Raw genomic sequence first — 24,386 nt, forward strand, 5'->3', positions numbered from 1 at the left:
TTTGTCATTTATTTTTAATTAAGGTAATAGTATAAATGTTCTTCTTTCATAAACTGTCAGAAGTCTTACTGTAACCTCATAATTTTCTGACTTGTAGTGTTGCAAAAAAAAATGAATTTGGGAAAAATAAATTAAATAACTTTTAAACTATTTGACCAATTGCTTTGAAATTTAAAATATAATTTAAGTACAAAAAGTCTCGGCATTCCGCGCAATAAGAAGATTCTAAGTTAATTTTTACCTAAGTTACGAATATTTATAAAAACTCAATATTTATGATTTATTTTGCAATTTTCTAAGCAGCCAATAAGGTTGGACATATTCAGCGAATGCCATATTGAAGTTTTTTATACGATTTATGAGTTTCTTACTCTCAAATTTGTTTAAAGTGCTTAACTTTTTGGTAATAGACGAAAAAAGCGATAATTTACCGTTTTCGATCTTCATTTGTTTATAACTATGTATATCATCAAAATCGGCTGCAGGAAACATATAGGTTAATAATATAGATGTCCATACTACTCAAAAAATTTGGTTTCGGCCTGGAGGGGGATGTGTCACGAGAAAAACCTTATTTCTCTGGACTAATTGGTTGCTTAGAAAATTGCAAAATAAATCATAAATTTTGAGTTTTTATAAATATTCATAACTTATGTAAAAATTAACTTAGAATGTTCTTATTACACGAATTGCTGAGACTTGTGGTGCTTAAATTATATTTTAAATTTCAAAGCAATTGGTCAAATAGTTTAAAAGTTATTTAATTTGTTTATCCCAAATTAATTTTTTTTGCAACGCTATAAGTCAGAAAATGGTGAAGTTACACTAATACTTTGTATAGTTTATGAAAGAAGAAGATTTATACTATTAACTTAATTAAAGAAAAATGACAAAAAATAATTCTAAATACTGCAAAATTATTTTGCAAAAACATGTGAATTAAAAAAGAGGGGGGGCTAACTTCGTCCCTAATTGTCCTAGGACAATTGTTTTTCTTTTTAAATGTGTATAAAAATTCAGTCTTTCCAAATCTGAAAAAATAATTTTTCTACGGGTAACGGTTAAAAAGTTATTCTAATTGTTTATAAGTAAGCAAAAAATCGACGGGTTTTTGCAAAATGATTTTACACTGTTTAAAATTACTTTTTGTCATTTTTTTTAATTAAGTCAATAGTATAAATTTTCTTCTTCCATAAACTGTCAAAAGTCTTATTGTAACCTCATAATTTTCTGACTTATAGTGTTGCAAAAAAAATAAATTTGGGATAAACAAATTAAATAACTTTTAAACTATTTACCCAATTGCTTTGAAATTTAAAGTTTAATTTAAGCCCCACAAGTCTCAACAATTCGTGTAATAAGAAGGTTCTAAGTTAATTTTTACATAAGTTATGAATATTTATAAAAACTCAAAATTTATGATTTATTTTACAATTTTCTAAGCAACCAATAAGGATAGACATATTCAGCGAACGCCATATTGAAAATTTTTAGACGATTTATGAGTTTCTTACTCTCAAATTTGTTTAAAATGCTTAACTTTTTGGTTATAGACGAAAAAAGCGAAAATTTACCGCTTTTTGATTTTCATTTGTTTATAACTATGTATATCATCAAAATCGGCTGCAGGAAACATAATAGTACATTATATACCGCGGGACTGAAGTAGTACATTTAATCCTGAAGGTAAAGTTTATGGCCCGACCGCAGGGAGGGCCATAATTTACCTGAAGGATTAAATGTACTTCAGTCGCAAGGTATATACGATACTTTTCGTACTTCCGGTATGATTTTATTAATTATTTCAATAATTTCAATCAGTTTTTTCTCTCTTCAACTCATTTAATAAACTGTCTTTAAAATAAGTTACCATAGTAACATTGCGTTGTGACAGTTATAATTTAGAAACATTGTCATTACTAGTGTCATTGTAAAGAAACATTGTTATTGATAATTATTGGTATCATGAGTGAAGAAGGTGTATCTGATATTGATAAAAGAGCAGCCGAAGTAGGTGAAGAATTGTTACCACCGAAATCTAGAAAACTATACGAGCAGCAGTACGATGCTTTTAAAAAGTGGTGCCGCTTAAAAAATGTGAGACAACCTACTGAAAATGCGCTGTTAGTCTACTTCGATGATAAATCAAAAGCGGTTTGTGCCTCAACTCTCTGGGCACATTACTCAATGCTGAAATCGGTTATTAACATTAGAGAAGATATTGATATAAGTAAATTTCCAAAATTATTAGCTTTTTTGAAGAGAAGAAATGAGGGATTTAAGCCAAAGAAGTCAAGAATTCTCACGTCTGAGCAGGTAGATCAGTTCTTACGGGAGGCTCCGGATGATAAATATTTAATGCTTAAGGTAAATTTGGAAATTTGTTTATATTCAGAAATTTTAAGAAATCAATTTTTCAATAAAATATCCCTTAAATTCGTTTGTTTGTGATTTAATCGTTCCGGGAGTTTCGTCAATATTTAATCCCGGAGGGATTAAATGTGACACTTTAGTACCTGTCACAAGGGAGTGAAGTTGTCACTTTAGGCCCGGAAGTACGAAAAGGTTATTAATATAGATGTCCATACTACTCAAAAAATTTGGTTTTGGCCTGGAGGGGGATGTGTCACGAGAAAAATCTTATTTCTCTGGACTATTAATAAATAGTTTAAATGAAAGTAGTTAGGTACACTTACAGTAAGTTATAACTATACTACTTTCATCAATAAACAAATTATACAGCAATATACCAATTCATCAATATTTTAAATTAAAATAGGTATACTTACCCTGGAAAAATTTCCACCAACTTAATTATTTTTCCTTTTGGTCCTCTATCTAGTTTCTTTAAAGCATTCATGTCATCCTCGTCCAACGTAAAATCAAAAATGTCAAAATTTTGTTTCAGTCGATTTGGATTCGAGCTTTTGGGAATAACTACTATATTTAGTTGAAGGAGGTACCGAAGTAATACTTGCGCATTAGATTTATTGTGTTTTTTAGCAATTTGTGTAACAACATCATCGTGTAAAATGTCTGGTAGAGACAGATTCACACTAAAATAAAAAAAAATGGATTAAAATGGTATTTAGTATAATAACAAAAAACCATTTGGTAATAATAATACTGCTAATATTGATAACAAAAAATTGATGTTCAATTTTTCATATTTAAATTCATAGACAACAGCTTCTACAATAAATAATAGGTACCTACATTCCCACGGTTTTCTGGTTTAACTTAAAATAAAAATATTATTATTGAAAATAATCACAGACTACACCTCTTAAAGCCAAAAGTACTGCAAAATGTGCAACTTTCTGATTTGAAGAAAGAAAAAAATATATCTTCGTTATGTCGTTATAAAAATGGGCAATTATTCGAAAAAATTTTTCGATAGAAATACGACAAGTACCTAGAGGTAATCCTGGATTCCAAACTCAAATGGAGCACTGATATTAACAATATAACCAACAGGACTACGCGGTTCTTCTGGGCAGTACCGGCGCTAGGGTATAAGGTGCCCGCCTGCAAAACAGCTTTTGGAAACTACAGGTGTAAGTGTTTTAGTTGAAACGATAAGAAAAAGAGCTCGTGCCAGGGAGTTTACAGCAGGAGACAGTTACGGGTTCCCGGCAGCACAAGATTGATCGCCTAAATTGGTGTCTTCAACACCAAAACTGGAACATTGGGTATTTGCAAAATGTGCTATTTTCAAACGAAAACAGGATTTGAGTAAAATCAGATAACCGACGAGTTCGTGTACTTAGATGGCAAGGAAGATAAGCCAGACGCAAAATGCCAGATCTGTTCACTCATATAAAAGAGGAAGTGTCTTGTTATGGAGAGGCATTGTGATCGGTAAAAAAACTACCTACTTTATTTTTTTTTACTTTCATCTAACCAACTTTAACAGCTCACAAGTATGTTGATTTAGTTCTAGAATCTGTAGTTGGGCCCTAGCGAGGTGAGAAAATTTAATTTTCATGTATGATAAGGCACCTACACATAACAGCAGAGTGGCTAGACAATTCCTTCTAGCAGAAGATATCACTGTTCCAGAGTGGCCTGCTTGCGCACCCGACGTTAACCTTATAGAGCATTTCTGTGATATGCTCAAAACAAAAATTAGATATTGCAGGAATAATCCACAAGATACCGTACGGCTAGTACAAGCTGTTCTTGAATAATGGATCAGCCTACCAAAACAAATTGTTGACAATTTGATTAGGGGCGTGTCCATGCAAATTGAAGCTCGCATAAGGCTAGGGGTGGTAACACTGACTACTAAAAACACATAAATAAAAACAATTTAAACATTATTCGTTTTACATTAAAAATTTTTATGCTATTGACTTTTGTTGGGCTGGAGAACTCATGGGATTATAGCCTTGGCGAATGATGGCTAAACTACCATGCTTGACAGTGTTTTGTCCCAACCCATGGGAATAAATTGGACTGAAAGATAAAAGAGGATTCAGAAATGGGTAACTTCTGGGTCTATCAATAAATTATAAAAGAAAAAAGCAAATTTATGACGCCCATCGCGGACTCTTCCTTTATCCCATGTTAGTATTAATGATCCCAAGTCTACAGACAAAGGCACAGTAAGCTAGCTTTGGTAAAATATGAAAGAGGTTAAATTGAGCCTTGTTACAAAAGCTTTAGATATATTGTTAATGTCTAGTACGACAGAAACGGGTTCGATATAACTTTATTTTCCAGTTGTAGATAGTTATATAATATAGTTGAATATTTTACAAAAATAAGAGACCAAGTTTTTTTTAGTATTTTGATATCAACTTACTTTAGATTCTCTGACTCGAAAAATTTCTTTGCACCAGGACTTCCAAAAGGTGAGTAGGCAACCACTGTGATATTGGTTTTTCGAGCAAATTCACGTAATTCAGGTTGCTGAAAATATGCGTGAATTTCTACTTGTAAATTCACTGGCTGAATTCTGGCAATTTTCTGAATCCTTTCAATTTGGGTGATGTTAAAATTGGAAACTCCAATTGTTTTAGCTCTACCAGCATCGACTTGTTCCTCCATTTTCTAGAAATAAATAATAATTTAATAAATTGACACTGTGTAGACTATAGTAAGGGAGAAAGCATGCTAAATTTGTAGTTACTCGAGCGTTATGTGGACCTATTGGGTTGTGAAGATTAGGTGCTAAAACCAAAAAAGTGAAGTTTTCCATTTTAGTGGGGATTTTCCATTTTTTAATTTAATTTTCCATATCCAATTGTTTTTCCTATTATAGCGCCATCTATCCATAATTCGAAAAACGGCTCAAACAAAAGTTACTTATTTTTACGTAAGCAATCCAAATCTGGAATAAAAATGGGGGTTCCTATTTAGGATTTTAAAGTAACAACCAACCAATTTCTGTGGGGTGTCGTGTTTGGTGTCATTCGCGAAATATTCGATTTTTTTTGCGAAAATTTGTGACTCGTCCATTTCCGTTCTTGAAATATACACTGTTCTTCATGTACTTAACTTACCTCGTTTTAATCTGACGATTTGGAGTTTTTTTAAAGATAGATTTTTTTTAGGACCCCCCTTAACGAACTGTGTTAAGAGTCCATATGTGGTAGGGGTACATTTACAAGGTTTCTGTCCATGTGATTTTCTGACGCGCTTGAGCAACTGCAAAAGCCCCCGCTTGGGTTCCCCTACTACTAGAAATACTGGGATAATTACGAACATATACAAAAGAGTTTAGTAATACAACGAAAATAATACAAAAAAAAAATAATTATTGTGCAAGATCGTTAGTTTAACCCTGCTCAATTTTTATAGCGCTTACAAGAAAGCTTGTACAGAACAAAGAAAAAAGTTTATTAATACCTATGTATGTATATAAAAAAATGTTATCGTGGTTCTGTAACCTTGCTCATCAACAGCTCAAATTCAGTTCAGCTGAAATCTGATAAAGCAGTACGTATTATTTTTGTTTAAACAAAAATAATACTCATTTCTAGCATTCTATGAGGAAAACTGTCCTACATATTTGTAGCACTTTTTTCTAATCGTATCATATATACTCCAGTAATCAATGCAGACACTTCTAATGTCTTTTAGAGGGATATAACTTAAACTTACAGTTGACGATTTTCTTCTTTTTTCGTGCAAAGTTTATCAATGCTTTGATCAGACGGTCGTCTTCATTTTGATAAAAACTTAATTTTTTTAGACATGCACAAACATCGGAATATTTCAGCCATTTACTTTAGACAAGTACACAACATTTTCTATAGAATAGCCAACTGTTGACAATAATACAATAATCATATCCAAGAGGTGAAAATATAACCGCAGATACAATTTTTTTATCGTCTTTACCTTATAATGACCAATGGCGTCATCTCTATCCATATGAGAGTTATATTCAGAAACCAAACCTGGATGTTCATTGCTGACATACTTATATTGCCCTGTTCTATGTATACGGAGTTGTGCAATATTATTATCTACGCAGCAGCAGTCTGAAATGCAGCTGTTGTGGAAAGACAGGCCTTAAGAGACTCTTGTTACCCACGGACAGAACTAGTCTGCTGTGGGTAGAATAGCAAGTGACTACATTACTGTGTCTGTGGATGCCCTATCGGTAGTAGTCATTCGTGTCACATATTGTTAGTGAAATAGAGAGAGAAAAAGGATATTTCAGCAAAAAAAAAAGAGTGAGATACAAGCGTAGAACGTTAGATGCGAGGAGATGGTCACATCCATTGGGATGTGGCAGGACGAGTGGGATGCAACGGGGAAGGCGCTTATACTACTATATGATGTAGGTGCTCACAGGATACGGGAGCTTCTTGATCTACTTGCACAGATTCAAAAAGGCCGAATCTGACAATTGTCTGTATTGTGGTGCTTCAGAGATTATGCAACATACCCTATTCCAGTGTGTCGTGTGGGTGAGAGAAATAAATGTAGAGAGTGTTTGAATCGGGGAGAAAGATCTGCGAATCTGCGAAGATGCGAAGGTGACGACTGCGGACATAGGCGCTTATACTACTATCTGATGCAGATGCTCACAGGATACAGGAGTTTCTTGTTCTACTTGCACATATTCAAAAACTCGAATCGGACAATGCTGTATGTATTGTGGTGCTTTAGAAACTGTATCACATACCCTATTCGAGTGTGTCGGATAGGTGAGAGAAAGAAATGATCTGGAGAGTATTTCAATCGGAGAGAGAGATGGTAAGAGAAGATGATGATGAAGAGCGACAGTGAAACAAAATTCATAATTATGTGAGAAAGGTGCTGTTGATAAAAGAGAAGTAAGAGCGGGAGCTAGATGCGGCTCTGCCTTCCGCTTGAAATCAGGGCCGCCATGATGCTAAAATAACGACGGTAGGAAGGTATGTGTGTGCGTGGGGGGACATGGGTAACAATGAGACACTTTTTTGGAGCTTAGTTTAGTATATTAAAAATTTAGCTAAATAATATTTATTTTTAGAGTGTTACACGATGGTATAAGTATTTCCAAATAATTTTGAATAGAATATAATGCAAAAAATGATAAATAATGTAAATACAGAAAATATGGTATCAAAATGTCATTTGTCTCGTTGTTACCCATAGCGGAGGTACAATGAGACACTATTTGAAAAGTGCAATTTTTAAACTAATATTAAAACTAATAATAATATAAGAAACACGTAGATAAACATTCATTTTACTGAATATTAGAACTGAACAAAACGTGATCCAATAATAATAAAATAAGAAAAACAAAAACATTAATTTTTCTGCCTTTCAGAAATAAACAAACTAAACCTTATTGTAATATAAGAAAAACATAAACATTAATTTTACTGAATATTTAAATTGAACTTAATTTCAAATGAATAAAAAGCGTTTTGTCATTTTGTTATGCCATAGTTAACAGGACATGGCAAAATCATTTTTATGTCCTTTTGGCAGCGTTGTAAGCCAAACTAAATGGCTTAAAGACTCCTAAATCCAGAAATTGCAACATGTTCGTTGAATGTTGAATGCGGAGGAAAAGTTATCTATATTCTCTTGCCAATGTCTAAAACTTCCAAGTTATTTTCCTTAGCTACTCTTCTGATGCTGAATCCGGCATCTACAGCTGTACGCAATAATTGTACCTCTGAAAAGCTCTGTTTGTCCGATTTCCTAGGAGTATTTCGCGGCATTTAAAAAAAAAGACTAAAAAAATTAATTTTTAATTAAGATATAAAATAATCTACATTATGGGGTTACAATGAGACATGTCTCATTGTTACCCAAGCGACCTTTACAACAACAAAAAAATTAATTTCAACCTAACCTTTAATCTATTCAATGAAAAAATATCTCTAATCATCAAATAATAAGGCCCTGCATATTATCCATTCGCCAAAAAATGAAAGAAAACAGGTTTTTCGTTAAAAATTCAAAAATACGTATCTTTAACAAAAAAAGAATTTGCCAAATATTAACACTCACTGCCGGTCGGAACGAAACTAAACACGTGGTATGCCTACAAACAGAAACCTCGTGGTCCTTACATAAAAGATAAAGCGCGCATGCCAAAATTTTGACGAAAAAGTCACATAGGTAGCCAGAAATACAGGTGTCTCATTGTTTCCCGTGTCTCATTGCTACCCATGTTCCCCTATGCGTGTGCACGAAAGGATAATATGAAAAGGAGAAAGTTAGAAAGAGACGGATATGTTTCTGTTGGGAATGTTTACCTACGGTAGATTCTCCACCTATACTACCTATAGAGATGAAAAAATAAACAATTTACTTTAAAAAATAGGGAAACACTGAAGACCTTAAATATAAAGGACACGATGCTTAATACATTATAGAAATTTAAAATAAAGGCTAATCATCGCATATTATATCTAACTTTAGTCCAGAAAGCCACTGCGCATCCGCTAGGAAAAATATTCTAATTCGGATTTTTTGCACAATCTTACTCAAAAAGGACTCCTTTTAACAAATTTGCAAGTTGCCAGGACCAAAAGGTGGTCAAAACTTTTTTAAACGTTTTTTTTTTGTTTTTTTCCTAAAATTATTTTTTTTTTCATGGAAAACAGTTTTTTTAGGTTTTCTGGATCATTCCAAACAGAAAAGGTCTTTAGTGACTTTTCTCTAAAAATGATAGTTTTTGACATATAAGCGATTTACCCCAGTTAATAGGGAAAAAAAACATGAAATAATGTTAAGCAGGGTTTTGAAGGTGCTAAACGGTAGATGAGAGATAACTGATGATAATTCCGTGAAGACGTACAGCTAATTTTTCTTCTTGTTTTTTTTTTAAACAGGTACAAAGAATGACAAACTCAGTTTTTTGACTATAAAACGTTTCTTGTTAATTTTAGAGAAAAATGTTTTAAATAAGTGTTATAGATCTTAAAAAGTTCTTTAATTTGATAGTTCTCTTATTAATATACATAAACAATTGACCTAGATAATTGCAAACAACTCTCATTTTTGCACAAATTTTTAAATATTAATAACTTTACTTTTTACATGATGATATATAATTTAACTACTTTAAATTGTGCAATTTAATGGTTTATTTAAGTGCACTAAATTTCAACCAGATTGACCAAATAGTTTATAAGTTATTCAATTTGTTTATCCCAGAGAGCAATTGTTTATACAACTGTTCTTGCCCTAACAGTGAATCTAGAGATATTTAGCAAATCACAATCAATTTTTCGAGAGTCTACTTTTAAGATGCATTAAGAAAAAATTAACATTTTATTAAAATTCTTATTAAAAAACTCGTTTGAAAAAGACCCTACTTTCTAGGTTATAAACAATTTGAATAACTTTGACAGTTTTTATGTCACACGCTTGCATGTAGGCTCACTGAAAAGCTGATGAAAAAACACATATTAAAAAAGAAAAAATAATTTTATATGACAAATAGGAATCAAGTTAGTATTTTTTTTTATAAATCAAATTTTACATTGTTTATAAACATTAAGAGCTGAAAATTTAACGTATTGTATATATGGAAATCTATATTTTACGATCCAGTTTATAGATTGCATATGCAGTGAAATAATAAAAACTTATGACCTGTTAAACTGATGGTACTCGTAAAACACCAACAACGAAAGTGAAGGTGGGAATTGTTCAAGCTTCGCTTCTTTTTTTGGAAAAAAAACTGCAATATATTATCACCTCCTATAGCATGCACAACCTTCTTTTTTAACTGGAGTAGCTCAAGAAAATACTAAAAATTGTGCAAATTTCACCTTGCACAATTGGAAAATTGTAAAATCCCGTGAAAATCAATTGATTCAATTTTACTATAAAAGTTATTGAATTTCAAGTATTCCTTAAAAATTCTTTAAATTATTAAGTAAAGTATATTTTTTATATAAATATAAAATAATTATAAATTAGTACTATAAATATATTATTTATTTTTTTTTTATTTGAAATAATTAAAAGGTATTTAAAAGTCCTTAATAGTTTTTAAAAAACTAATTTTTGTTTTATTTTGTTTTTGAATTGTTATGAAATATTATTTAATTTAATGAAGCTATTAATATTTGTTTAGGTAGGCATCTAATAAGTATAAATATGTAATATGTTTTCACTATTATTTAATGATGTTCAATAATTAGAATAAAATTCATATATTTGTTTTGATAGTAATATATATATATATATATATATATATATATATATATATATATATATATATATATATATATATATATATATGAAAAAACAAAAGATGTAGATCTTTGAAACACACTCAGTGATCAAAAGATCCACAGGTACTGGTTTGGACGACCACTCGTACGAAAACAAACAAATGAAATAGAGAATGCGGAAAAATCCCCTTACGAACAATTCACACATCCACTACTTCGGGCTGGGAAAAATTTTTTGAATAGAATCGAAATTTGAAGAGGGCGAAACACATTTCTAAGAGCTGGTGTTTGGATCTTCGATTATATTCAAAAAATTTTTCCCAGCCCGAGGTAGTGGATGTGTGAATTGTTCGTAAGGGGATTTTTCCGCATTCTCTATTTCATTTGTTTATATATATATATATATATATATATATATATATATATATATTAATAAATTCATATAATTAATTATAAAAATAAAAAAGTAAAACATTGTTTATGAATTTTAATTTGATTATTCTAGTAAACGTCTATAACTTCTAAATCGCTTTTCGGCAAGTTACAGTTTATCCTCTACAAAGTCTGACTCGACATCGTCAAGAACCACTGCAGCGCGATTACAACATTTTTCCCCTCTTCTTCCACTGCACAGTTTGTACAAAGATCCGTACAGTTTATACCATATTTTTTACAGCCACATCTTGTACTTTTGCAACCCGTTGAACATTTACATGTAATTTGTTTTAATATCTCTTCAGGAATCAAACAATCTAATGTGTAAATAGGTTCAAAACCCGTATCAGTTTTTTTTTCCATCCATATTGGGTAGCATCCAGTTTTTTACCTAACCAGTGTTAAACGCGAAGTACATGGTGATAACCTGCACCTTCTGTTGGGGGCAAATTTTCCAATTTAAAAGATTTTTTCCCTGTATTTCTCATAAATTGTAAAAAACGTAACTCATTTAATGCCAATATGTTATTATGTTTTTTTTATATGTAACATCAATTGCAGCAGAATACAAAGCAACAATGATAACACATCCGTTTTTCATGATGTCCTCCTTGTTAGCATTCTCGTCATAAAAAATATTTATCAGATCTACAATTTCTAACGATGCAGTTAATAATTTGAATTTTCCTTGATTAAAAAAAGAGGAAGTTGTATCACACCCAGTAAAAATATATAAGAACCCAACGTATGTTCTTAGATGAGAATGTTTAAAACTATTACAACTATAATAGATATATTTTCCTTTTTCGCCTTTTTTTTTCAAAATATATGTTATTGTCCGGAGCAGAGAGTTGCGTCAATATTATGAGTATATCAGTATCATTATCAATTATTACAATGGTCTTGTTAGTTTCATATGTATGTTCGTGAAGAGCTGTCTGCACTATTAATACGACTGCATCTTCATCTGCTACTTTAGTTCGGTACCCAGATTTGTTGCGCTCTGCACATAAAAGTTGAATCAATTGCTTTTTATTTTTACTAACTGCTAAAAATATTTTTTGTTTTTATGGATAAGATCGTGTTTTCAACCAATTTAATTTCTGGGACTGAGCTAATTATTATTGTATATTTATATAAATAATATACTTTAATTAGTAAAATATAAGTAATTCTTACGAGAAATTATTATAAAATTAAAGCAAGTAATAGCAATTAAACTGCAAATTTTTTCAACATGTTTCAAATTGGAATTCCATTCTAAAAAATAAACGAAGCTAGTCTCACCTTCACATTTGTTGGCGGTGTTTCACGAGTACCATCAGTTTAACGAATCATGACTTTTTATTTTTTTTACTGCATATGCAATCTATGAAGTGGGTCATAAAATATAGACTTTCTTAAACAGCTTATTCAATTTTCACCTCTTAATGTTTATAAACAATGGAAATATGATTTATTGAAAAACAAAATTCTAACTTGTTTTCTATTAGTCATATAAAATCCATTTTATTATTTTAATGTGTATTTTTTCACCAGCTTTTCAGTGAGCCTACATACGAGGGTGTAACATAAAAACTGTCAAAGTTATTCTAATTGTTTATAACCTAAAAAGTAGGGTCTTTTTCAGACGGTTTTTTTAACAACAATTTTAATAAAATCTTAAAACATTTTCAATACATCTTAAAATTAAAGTCTCAAATTATCGATTGCGATTTGTAAAATATCTCTAGAGTCACTGTTAGGGCAAGAAGAGTTGTTTAAACAATTGCTGTCTGGGATAAACAAATTGAATAACTTATAAACTATTCGGTCGATCTGGTTGAAATTTAGCACACTGAAATAACCCATTAATTGGCATAATCTAAAGTAGTCAAATTAAATATCGTTGAGCAAAAAATACAGTTATTAATATTTAAAAATTACTGCAAAAATGAGAGTTTTTGACAATTATCTCTGTCAATTGTTTATATATTTCAATATGTGTCACACCAAATTGAAGATCTTTTTAAGGTCTACAATATTTATTTGAAATATTTTTCTCTAAAATGGATAAGAAACGTTTTATAGTCAAAAAACTTAGTTTTTCATTCTTTGTAACTGATTTAGAAAAAGAAGAAGAAAAATTAGCTGTACGTCTTCACGGAATTATCATCATTTATACCTCATCTATCGCTTAAAACGTTCAAAACCCTGCTTAACATTTTTACGTGAAATCGATGATTTTTTTCCCTATTAACTGGTGTAATTAAAAATTGAAAAATTGCGAAATCGGCCATTTTTAACCTCAAAAACTATGTGAAAAACTGAAAATTTGAATGTTGCCAAGGTAGGTAGATATTCTTTAAACATCTATTGATGAAACCCCGAAGAGTTTTTTGCAATATAATGTTCAAAACTCCTTTGTTTTTTAATTGCTAATCGCGACACTATTTTCCACCGACAGTATGGTGCCAATGAAAGGAATAAATTCGTTATTTCGTAAACCGGCGACTTTACGGAAAAATCCCGAAACAGGTAGATTTTATTTTTAAGTTATGATATTGTGGCATATATGGTATACTAGTGACGTCATCCATCTGGACGTGATGACGTAATCGATGATTTTTTTAAATTAGAATAGGGGACATGTGCTAACTCATGTGAAAGGTTCTTCAATCCTCTATTCAGTAATATAAACATTTACATATCCAAAAAATTTATATTAAATTAAATTATTTGACAAAAAAAGAAGTAGAAGGACACCTTGTATAAATAATTATATAAATCTTTACATTACTGAATAGAGAATTGAAGAACCTTTCAAATGAGCTACCACACGACCCCTATTCTCATTTAAAAAAATCATCGATTACGTCATCACGCCCAGACAGATGACGTCACTAGTATACCATATATGCCACAATATCATAACTTAAAAATAAAAATCGACCTGTTTCGGAATTTTTTCTTAAATTCGCCGGTTTACGAAATAACGAATTTATTCCTTTCATTTGCAACATACTGTCGGTGGAAAATAGTGTCGCGCACGCTTGATTAGCAATTAAAAAACGAGGGAGTTTTGAATATTTTATTGCAAAAACTCTTCGGGATTTCATCAATCGATGTTTAAAGAATATCTACCTACCTTGGTAACATTCAAATTTTCAGTTTTTCACATAAGTTTTGAGGGTTAAAAATGGTCGATTTCGCAATTTTCAATTTTTAATCGCTTATATGTCAAAAACTATCATTTTTAGAGAAAAGTCACTAAAGACTTTTCTGTTTGGAATGATCTGAAAAACCTAAAAAAACTTTTTTCCATGCAAAAAAAATTATTTTTTAAAAAAAGTTTAAACAATTTTTGACCACCTTTTGGTCCTGGCAACATGCAAATTTGTTAAAAGCTTTTTGAATAAGATTGTGCAAAAAATCCGAACTAGAATATTTTTCCTAGCGGATGCGCAGTGGCTTTCTGGACTACTTGGACAAACAACGGAGAGAACAAACATCAAACAGGAAAGATGCAAAATATAGAACAACAATAAACAATAGGTACATAAGAATTATTTAAGTTTCAAGGATGTAGACAATATATCTAGATACTAGTAGAAAACAAGAACAATTTATAGAATGAAAAGTTTCAAGAATAAAGGCTTAGCACTATCAGTGGCGGATCCAGAAATTTTGTTTGGGGGGGGGGTCATGGGTCTTAAGGGTGATTTAATTACCTATCTCTGATGCAAGGTCACTTAGTCCTACCAACCCTAGGATACGTGGGAATACAATTATGGGGGGGGGTCATGACCCCGTGACACCCCCCTGGATCCGCCAGTGAGCACCATTGAACAATAGAAGTACAGAGATGACACTGAATTTCTTACCATGACAAACTGCAAATTACAATGTCGACACGACACACCCACCGCCGACCGATCACGCGTCTGACACTGTTTACGTCGAGCTGATCTTGAAATTGAACGAACGATAGAAGAGAACACTTCTCCGATTAATTTATGGGTTTTTATATTTTCAGGCTTTTTAGATGTGATTAGAACTTGCTTGGAAACTTTGTTAAGGCCATCCTTGTGTGATGTCAGACTTTAATCGACACAGAAAAGAAACATAACAAATAATTACTATAAAAATTTCCACAAAAAAAGAAGACGGCATTTGGACTAGAAGCAGCGAACAAAAAGCAGAAAGCTTTGCTTCACATCTAGAAAAAATATTCCAACCGCATCATCGGTAAGAAGAAGAAACATTACTGGGCAACAATTTGCAAGAAGAATAGAACATAATGCTAAGCTTTGTTTTTAAACCAAGAGGAGTAAACTAAAAAGACAGATTCACACCCAAGAAAGTCACTAAAAATATCACCAAATACACCTTCTTTTTGGTTGATTATATCGGCCTTTGAAGGTAATCCATAATAGTGCAGTCACTGAAGGTTTTCACCTCCGATTTCGTTGAACCTCCATCGATTTTCATGAAAATTTATGAGCAATTAGAGGATACGTCAAGGAACAAAGGCGACATGATGCCAACTTGAGCTTTTACCCTGGGGGTGAATGCCACCTCTATTCTGGAGTGAAAATTATTTTATTAAAAATAATACCATAAATCAATAGGGAGACAAATTCTAAGCAAAATTTGTTATAAGTATTAAGTTATTAACAAAAATCAATACTTTTTGAGTTATTAAAGATCAAAGATTTTATTTTTTCGTAAAAAAATGCATGTTTTAAAGCTGTTTTCACGTATAACTCAAAAACTATTAGCTTTTACAAAAAAGTTATACTTACCAAAATTGAAGACAATAAAAAATTGAATATACTCTTCACTCCAAGTACTACACTAATGTTATAATAATTCAAAGTGAGTTATGGGTAATTAAATGTATATTTTTTCGATGAGTACTCAAATCTAAATATTCAAGCTTAAATAACGGGAAACGATGCATTTTATACAATATACCTGCTAAACACTTATCAAAGTACTTCAGAATACCTAACAAATAAGCTCCAGAAGAAGTTAATAGCATCAAAATTAAGCAAGTTTATGATGAAACTAAGAGAACCCTTTCGAATTTTTTAGGAAAAGGTGAAAAATAAAACATACGCCATTTACACAAAAATTAAAATTTATAGTAATCCTTACAAAAATTCCTTTGTGTTAGCATAAGTAATGATTTTAACAATTTTCACCGGTTTAGAATGCATATTTTTGAAAAAAAAGTTATAATTTAAAAAAATCATGATTTTTAAAATTATCGTCATTTTCATTTTCTTTTGACAATAACTATAAAAATACTCAATATATGTAAAAAATGTTAAATAACCAAATTTTAATTTTTTCTATATCAAATATTATACCTTTTTACCATTTCTGTAGGGTGAAAAATAACCGAGATAGAAACGTTTAAATCTTAAATTTTGCTGCGAGAACCATGTAACCGTGGCCATTTAATCTTTAATTTAACGCGTTTTAATAGCCTCTGGAATTACCTTTCAAACCGTTTGTAGGTGAACCTGATGTCTTAAAAATTTACGGAGTCTTTTGTATTGTACTGTATTGTATTGTACTGGAAAACTTTTTGTATTGTGACCCTTATTTAGGGTATTTTAATATATACCTTTTACAAAAAACTTGGTATTTTTTTAGATACTATTCTTCCAAAATCATACACAGACATAATTAAATCGTTCTTAACTGATGAATATTTCAGAATCAAGCAAGATGATGCTTATTCTGACCTTAAAGAAATAAAAGCCGGAGTCCCACAGGGTAACTCTTAGGCCCGGTCATATGTTTCCTTTATACATGCGATCTACCAAAATTGGATAACTATTGTTTAGCTACCTTTGCCGACGACACCGCTACATTAGCGAATATGACGGTGTTGCCATTAGCAATGAAAGCAAATAAGTACATGTTGATTTCACTAATAAAATAATGCTCTACGCACCAATAAAAATTAATGGACAAGACATTCATTATGCCACCACAGCTAAATACCTGGGCTTAACGCTAGACACGAAGCTTAGCTGGAAAGCACACGGAAGGAAAAAGAGAGAAGAATTAAATATTAAATATAAAAAATTTTACTGGCTCCTGGAAATATACTCAGGGTTGTCATCGTAAAACAAGGTGCTAATTTACAAATAATTTAAAAAATCCGTATGGACGTATGGTATCCAACCCCCATAGGTGTACAAAAAAGACTAACTTGAAAATAATACAAACTTTTCAAAACAAAGTATTAACGGGCATAGTTAATGCACCCTGGTACACCCGTAATGACGACCTCCACGAGGATCTACGAATAAAGTCCGTCCGTCGACAAGGAAATCCGAAAGGACGCAGAAAGTCATGACAATATCCTTCTACTTCACGGAAATATTGAGGTCATCCAGCTCCTAGACAACTTAAACCAGAAGAGAAGACTGAAGAGGACCAAACCTCACGAGTTGGTGTAGTGTATAAAAATAATAATAATAATAATAATAATAATATTTATTACGTACTACTACTATTTTAGTATTTATTACGTACACCGAGGCAGCGCATGAAATGGACTGTGTCCATTAATGAAAACATTTTGCGCTTCTATTACAAGGTGACAAACCTCGGTCAAGAAACAATCGGCTACCGACACCAGCTGTATGCCGAATTTTGCAGGACGTACCCAGATATTCAAGTATCGGAGCAAAGAGTATCAGATCAATACCGGGTAATCATAAGGAACAACCTTATCCCAGAGACTAGACGCAATTCGATCCAAAGCGAAGTCGAACGGGAGATTAATAACCAAGAACAAGTTTTAGATCAAGTCCCTAATGAAATCCTCGATGAGCAGACTCCTGAGATTCCCATACCAGAAACTCAACCTGATAATACACAGCAGGAAAACAACGAGTTGCGCGATAGTCTAGCAAACGAAATGGCTCGTGCCATACAAGAGTTTAATGGAACAAATCCACTTAGCAGACCACCGCTACCACGAATAAACTCTTGTAAGACACTAGGTGCGCTGTTACAAATTGTGAACACTGAAGTCCTACCCAACTATGTCGTAGAAGCTCACACGTTGGAATATTTGCATATGCTAATCTACTTTGTAGCAACAGCAATTGCTAATGTAATGGGCGTTAAGATCAGAACACGACGGGTTACTATTAACAAAAGAACTGGAAACAGAATTGCACCCTGGGAAAAAAGACTGCTCGGAAAGATCGAATTATTACGTAGGGATATTGGTATAGTCACAGAATACATACGAGGTGTAACAAGTAGAAAAGTCATCAGAAGAGTTGAAGATATAATGCTGACTACCGCAAGACACTCAAGATATGATCCAGAAAACAACACAGCCCATCAGTGTCTGGACACATTAAAACAAAAGCTCTCCGTTTATTCAGGACGACTAAGGAGGTACAAAGTTAGTAACAACCGCAAAAGCGACAATGCTCTTTTTGAAAGTTCTGAAAAGGCGTTCTATCGAAAACTCAATTCTACTGTAGAACGTGTCGATAAGACTTACCCAAGCCAAGAAGAAATTCATGAGTTTTGGGGAAATCAACTTTCCACGCCAGCTGCTCTTAACAACAATGCTGGATGGATAGAAGAAACGACACAGAACTGCCAACACTACATTACGACCCTTTACGAACCCTTCACTACTGAAGAAGTCTCAGATACCATCAAAGAGCTTCACAACTGGAAATCTCCTGGACCAGACGGAGTTCAAAACTTTTGGCTCAAGAAGTTTTGGAGTGTTCATGAATGCTTATCAACACTAATTAATCATGTTATTTCTAATCCGCAGGATATACCATCATTCCTAACTCAGGGAACCACTTATTTAATTCCGAAGGATCAAAATAACACCCAAGATCCAGCCAAATACCGCCCAATTACTTGTCTTCCAACTTTGTACAAATTGGTCACATCCTGTGTAGCCCGGCGTATCTACCAACACTGTGCTCTGAACAATATCATAGAGCCTCAACAGAAAGGATGCGCTAAGGGTTCCATGGGTTGCAAAGAACAACACATTATCGACTCAGTCATTTCTAACCAGGCATATTCCAAAAAGAGGAATCTTTTTACTGCCTTCATTGATTACCAGAAGGCCTTTGATTCAGTGCCGCATGAATGGCTTATAGATATATTGAGAATATATAAAGTCGATGATAATACAGTGACCTTTTTAGAGCATTTAATTACGGAGTGGAAGACTAGAATTCACCTTCAAATACCTGGTGAAAATAACATCGAAACTGAAAATATCGCAATCAGCCGGGGCCTGTTTCAAGGAGATTCGTTGAGTCCACTGTGGTTCTGTCTAGCTATGAACCCATTATCTCAGCTATTGAACTCCACAGACGCAGGTTTTAGCATCAAAAATAACAACAATGTGGTGGCGAAGCTTAATCATTTATTGTATATGGATGATTTGAAATTAATGGCTTCCACTCGAAACCAACTCGATGAGATGCTAAAAACTGTAGAAACTTTTTCTAATGATATTAGCATGCACTTCGGACTAGACAAGTGCCGTATTTTCAATATAGTCAGAGGAAAAGTACAGCCCGGAGGATTCGATATGCAAAATGGCCAGAACATCGAGGCCATGGGTGAAAACGATATGTATAAATATCTTGGAGTAAAGCAAGCGCGGAGAATTGACCATAAACAAATGAAAACAGAGATAACTACTGAGTTTATACGAAGGGTAAAACAGCTGCTTCGCTCAAACCTTAATAGTAGAAATTTGTTTAAGGCACTAAACACCTACGCATGTTCCGCGCTTAGCTATTCATTTGGCATTGTTAAGTGGACAAAAACGGACATAGAAAATCTTCAGCGAAAAGTAAGAAGGCACCTCACAAAGGCACAAAAACACCATCCAAAAAGTGCAGTAGAAAGAACGACATTACCACGGAATTTAGGAGGAAGAGGACTTATGGATATAGGTGAGCAATTAGACAAACAAATTGCTAATTTAAGATCTTATTTTCAGATGCAGGCTGAAACATCTACTCTACATCGCGCTATCTGCGCAGTAGATGACACAACACCGTTAAAACTGAGGGAAGCAGAACTTCGCATAAACCACCTTACTAAGGACGAAAAAGTGCGCGCCTGGATGGGTAAACCTCTGCACGGGCGATATCCCAATGAGGTCAGCCAAGATTATGTCGACAATATAGCGTCGAACTACTGGTTGACACCAGGAAAGATGTTCCCTGAAACGGAGGGTTCATTACTGGCCATTCAGGATCAGGTTATACCAACCAGAAATTACCTGAAATATATCATCAAAGACCCTCATGTTCAAAACGACAGATGCCGATATGGATGTCAAACCCAAGAAACCATCCAACATCTTACAGGGGGCTGCCAGGCATTTGCTGCAACTGAGTACAAGGAACGGCATGACGCAGTGGGAAAAATCCTTCATCAGGAGATAGCTATCAAGCTGGGACTTCTCCAAACCGACCATCTCCCATATTGTCAATACGTCCGTGAGAGTATGCTTGAGGATGGCAACTACAAGCTATACTGGGACCGCACTGTGCTCACAGACCAAACAGTGGCGCATAATAGACCATACCTCGTATTAGTCAATAAATTAACGAGACGAACAACCCTCATTGATGTGGCGATTCCTAACAACAATAATCTACGTACTAAATTTACTGAAAAGATCGCCAAGTACAGAGATCTGGAAATTAAAATACGGAGACAATGGAGAATGCAAAGTACCCAGACGATACCGATTATTATGTCTACTACTGGAGTCATTCCGAAGACCCTCTTCGAAAGCATAAAAAAGCTGGGTCTTAATGAACATCTTTATAAGACCATGCAGAAAGCAGTACTACTCGCAACGGCCAGATGTGTACGAAAATTTTTGGGAGATACACCTGCATACCAAGTCACCTAGGGCTCAATAACACGGAAAGAGTCCCACCAGAGCTCAATCCTTTTGATACCGTAGGTATCTGGGATGAGTCACTTTTCCCCTTAGAGGGAGTGTGAGCCGTATGGCTAAATCTGGATATTTATTGCATTATTATGCTATTCATTTGGCATTGTTAAGTGGACAAAAACGTACATAGAAAATCTTCAGCTAAAAGTAAGAACGCACCTCATAAAGGCACAAAAACACCATCCAAAAAGTGCAGTAGAAAGAACGACATTACCACGGAATTTAGGAGGAAGAGGACTTATGGATATAGGTGAGCAATTAGACAAACAAATTGCTAATTTAAGATCTTATTTTCAGATGCAGGCTGAAACATCTACTCTACATCGCGCTATCTGCGCAGTAGATGACTCAACACCGATAAAACTGAGGGAAGCAGAACTGCGCATAAACCACCTTACTAAAGACGAAAAAGTGCGCACCTGGATGGGTAAACCTCTGCACGGGCGACATCCCAATGAAGTCAGCCAAGATTATGTCGACAATATAGCGTCGAACTACTGGTTGACATCAGGAAAGATGTTCCCTGAAACGGAGGGTTCATTACTGGCCATTAAGGATCAGGTTATACCAACCAGAAATTACCTGAAATATATCATCAAAGACCCTCATGTTCAAAACGACAGATGCCGATATGGATGTCAAGCCCAGGAAACCATCCAACATCTTACGGGGGGCTGCCAGGCATTTGCTCCAACTGAGTACAAGGAACGGCATGACGCAGTGGGAAAAATCCTTCATCAGGAGATAGCTATTAAGCTGGGACTTCTCCAAACCGACCATCTCCCATATTATCAATACGTCCCTGAGAGTATGCTTGAGGATGGCAACTACAAGCTATACTGGGACCGCACTGTGCTCACAGACCAAACAGTGGCGCATAATAGACCATATCTCGTATTAGTCAATAAATTAACGAGACAAACAACCCTCATTGATGTGGCGATTCCTAACAACAATAATCTACGTACTAAATTTACTGAAAAGATCGCCAAGTACAGAGATCTGGAAATTAAAATACGGAGACAATGGAGAATGCAAAGTACCCAGACGATACCGATTATTATGTCTACTACTGGAGTCATTCTGAAGACCCTCCTCGAAAGCATAAAAAAGCTGGGTCTTAATCAACATCTTTATAAGACCATGCAGAAAGCAGTACTACTCGCAACGGCCAGATGTGTACGAAAATTTTTGGGAGATACACCTGCATACCAAGTCACCTAGGGCTCGATAACACGGAAAGAGTCCCACCAGAGCTCAATCCTTTTGATACCGTAGGTATCTGGGATGAGTCACTTTTCCCCTTAGAGGGAGTGTGAGCCGTATGGCTAAATCTGGATATTTATTGCATTATTATGCAATTCATTTGGCATTGTTAAGTGGACAAAAACGTACATAGAAAATCTTCAGCTAAAAGTAAGAACGCACCTCACAAAGGCACAAAAACACCATCCAAAAAGTGCAGTAGAAAGAACGACATTACCACGGAATTTAGGAGGAAGAGGACTTATGGATATAGGTAAGCAATTAGACAAACAAATTGCTAATTTAAGATCTTATTTTCAGATGCAGGCTGAAACATCTACTCTACATCGCGCTATCTGCGCAGTAGATGACTCAACACCGATAAAACTGAGGGAAGCAGAACTGCGCATAAACCACCTTACTAAAGACGAAAAAGTGCGCACCTGGATGGGTAAACCTCTGCACGGGCGACATCCCAATGAAGTCAGCCAAGATTATGTCGACAATATAGCGTCGAACTACTGGTTGACATCAGGAAAGATGTTCCCTGAAACGGAGGGTTCATTACTGGCCATTAAGGATCAGGTTATACCAACCAGAAATTACCTGAAATATATCATCAGAGACCCTCATGTTCAAAACGACAGATGCCGATATGGATGTCAAGCCCAGGAAACCATCCAACATCTTACGGGGGGCTGCCAGGCATTTGCTCCAACTGAGTACAAGGAACGGCATGACGCAGTGGGAAAAATCCTTCATCACGAGATAGCTATCAAGCTGGGACTTCTCCAAACCGACCACCTCCCATATTATCAATACATCCCTGAGAGTATGCTTGAGGATGGCAACTACAAGCTATACTGGGACCGCACTGTGCTCACAGACCAAACAGTGGCGCATAATAGACCAGATCTCGTATTAGTCAATAAATTAACGAGACAAACAACCCTCATTGATGTGGCGATTCCTAACAACAATAATCTACGTACTAAATTTACTGAAAAGATCGCCAAGTACAGAGATCTGGAAATTCAAATACGGAGACAATGGAGAATGCAAAGTACCCAGACGATACCGATTATTATGTCTACTACTGGAGTCATTCCGAAGACCCTCCTCGAAAGCATAAAAAAGCTGGGTCGTAATGAACATCTTTATAAGACCATGCAGAAAGCAGTACTACTCGCAACGGCCAGATGTGTACGAAAATGTTTGGGAGATACACCTGCATACCAAGTCACCTAGGGCTCGATAACACGGAGAGAGTCCCACCAGAGCTCAATCCTTTTGATACCGTAGGTATCTGGGATGAGTCAATTTTCCCCTTAGAGGGAGTGTAAGCCGTATGGCTAAATCTGGATATTTATTGCTTCTTGGAATACAATAAATCCATAGCAAGAGGTTTGTTCGACAATACTATAATAAAAATTTTGAACAAATACGTATAGTGACATGCAGAGATAGTATGACACAATAAATAGGTAATAAATAAGTAATACACACATGACAAAATTACATTACAAAGAGACGAATAATAGTGATATAAAAATTACAAACAAAAAAAAATGTAAACATATATGAATAAACGGTAAATATAGAATTGCACAATGGAATTTATATGAGAAAAATTATTCATTCAAGATAAACGCTCTGAGTTTTAAAATGTTCCATATTATGTACCCTGCAATGATTTTAGCGTTGTTGGGAGTGAGATTATCAAGAGCATTTAATAGTGAATCCATGCTTTGAAAACAAATAACTACTGGTTCTACGGTTTTATAGTGTTATAGATAGGACAGTTAAATAGAAGGTGATCAATAGTTTCGAGTTGTCTTGTGTTACAGGCAGTGCAAATATTATCTGGATCGATAGAATAGTAACATCCCTTATAGGTGAATGAAATTCGAAATTTATTACACAGTCTCAGTTGGGTTATAGTCCGCGTGACCTGTATTGGCAGTTTAAGTAATAGGTAAGGGTTTGGGGTTCTATATATTTTAAATGTAGGGTAGAAAGACAGAAAAGAAGACCTCTGAAATAAAGTTATGTCCATTTCATGCAATTTGTTATAAAATTTTAGC

The 24,386-nt window shown here is 34.0% G+C and overlaps 1 protein-coding gene across 2 annotated transcripts in view; it reads right to left on the reverse strand.

The window, feature by feature from the left end:
- Positions 1–24,386, reverse strand: part of LOC126881434 (1,5-anhydro-D-fructose reductase-like) — a 207,251-nt gene that overhangs the window by 42,895 nt on the left and 139,970 nt on the right. For both annotated transcript variants that reach the window (XM_050645724.1, XM_050645716.1), the window contains exons 3-4: positions 4,808–5,055; positions 2,790–3,056 (exon numbers count right to left, since the gene is read on the reverse strand). In XM_050645724.1, the coding sequence (XP_050501681.1) occupies positions 2,790–3,056; positions 4,808–5,055 (515 nt within the window). The remainder of the gene's footprint in view (positions 1–2,789; positions 3,057–4,807; positions 5,056–24,386) is intronic.

Source organism: Diabrotica virgifera, chromosome 1 (genome assembly GCF_917563875.1).
Source record: "Diabrotica virgifera virgifera chromosome 1, PGI_DIABVI_V3a".
Taxonomy (NCBI): Eukaryota; Metazoa; Arthropoda; class Insecta; order Coleoptera; family Chrysomelidae; genus Diabrotica; species Diabrotica virgifera.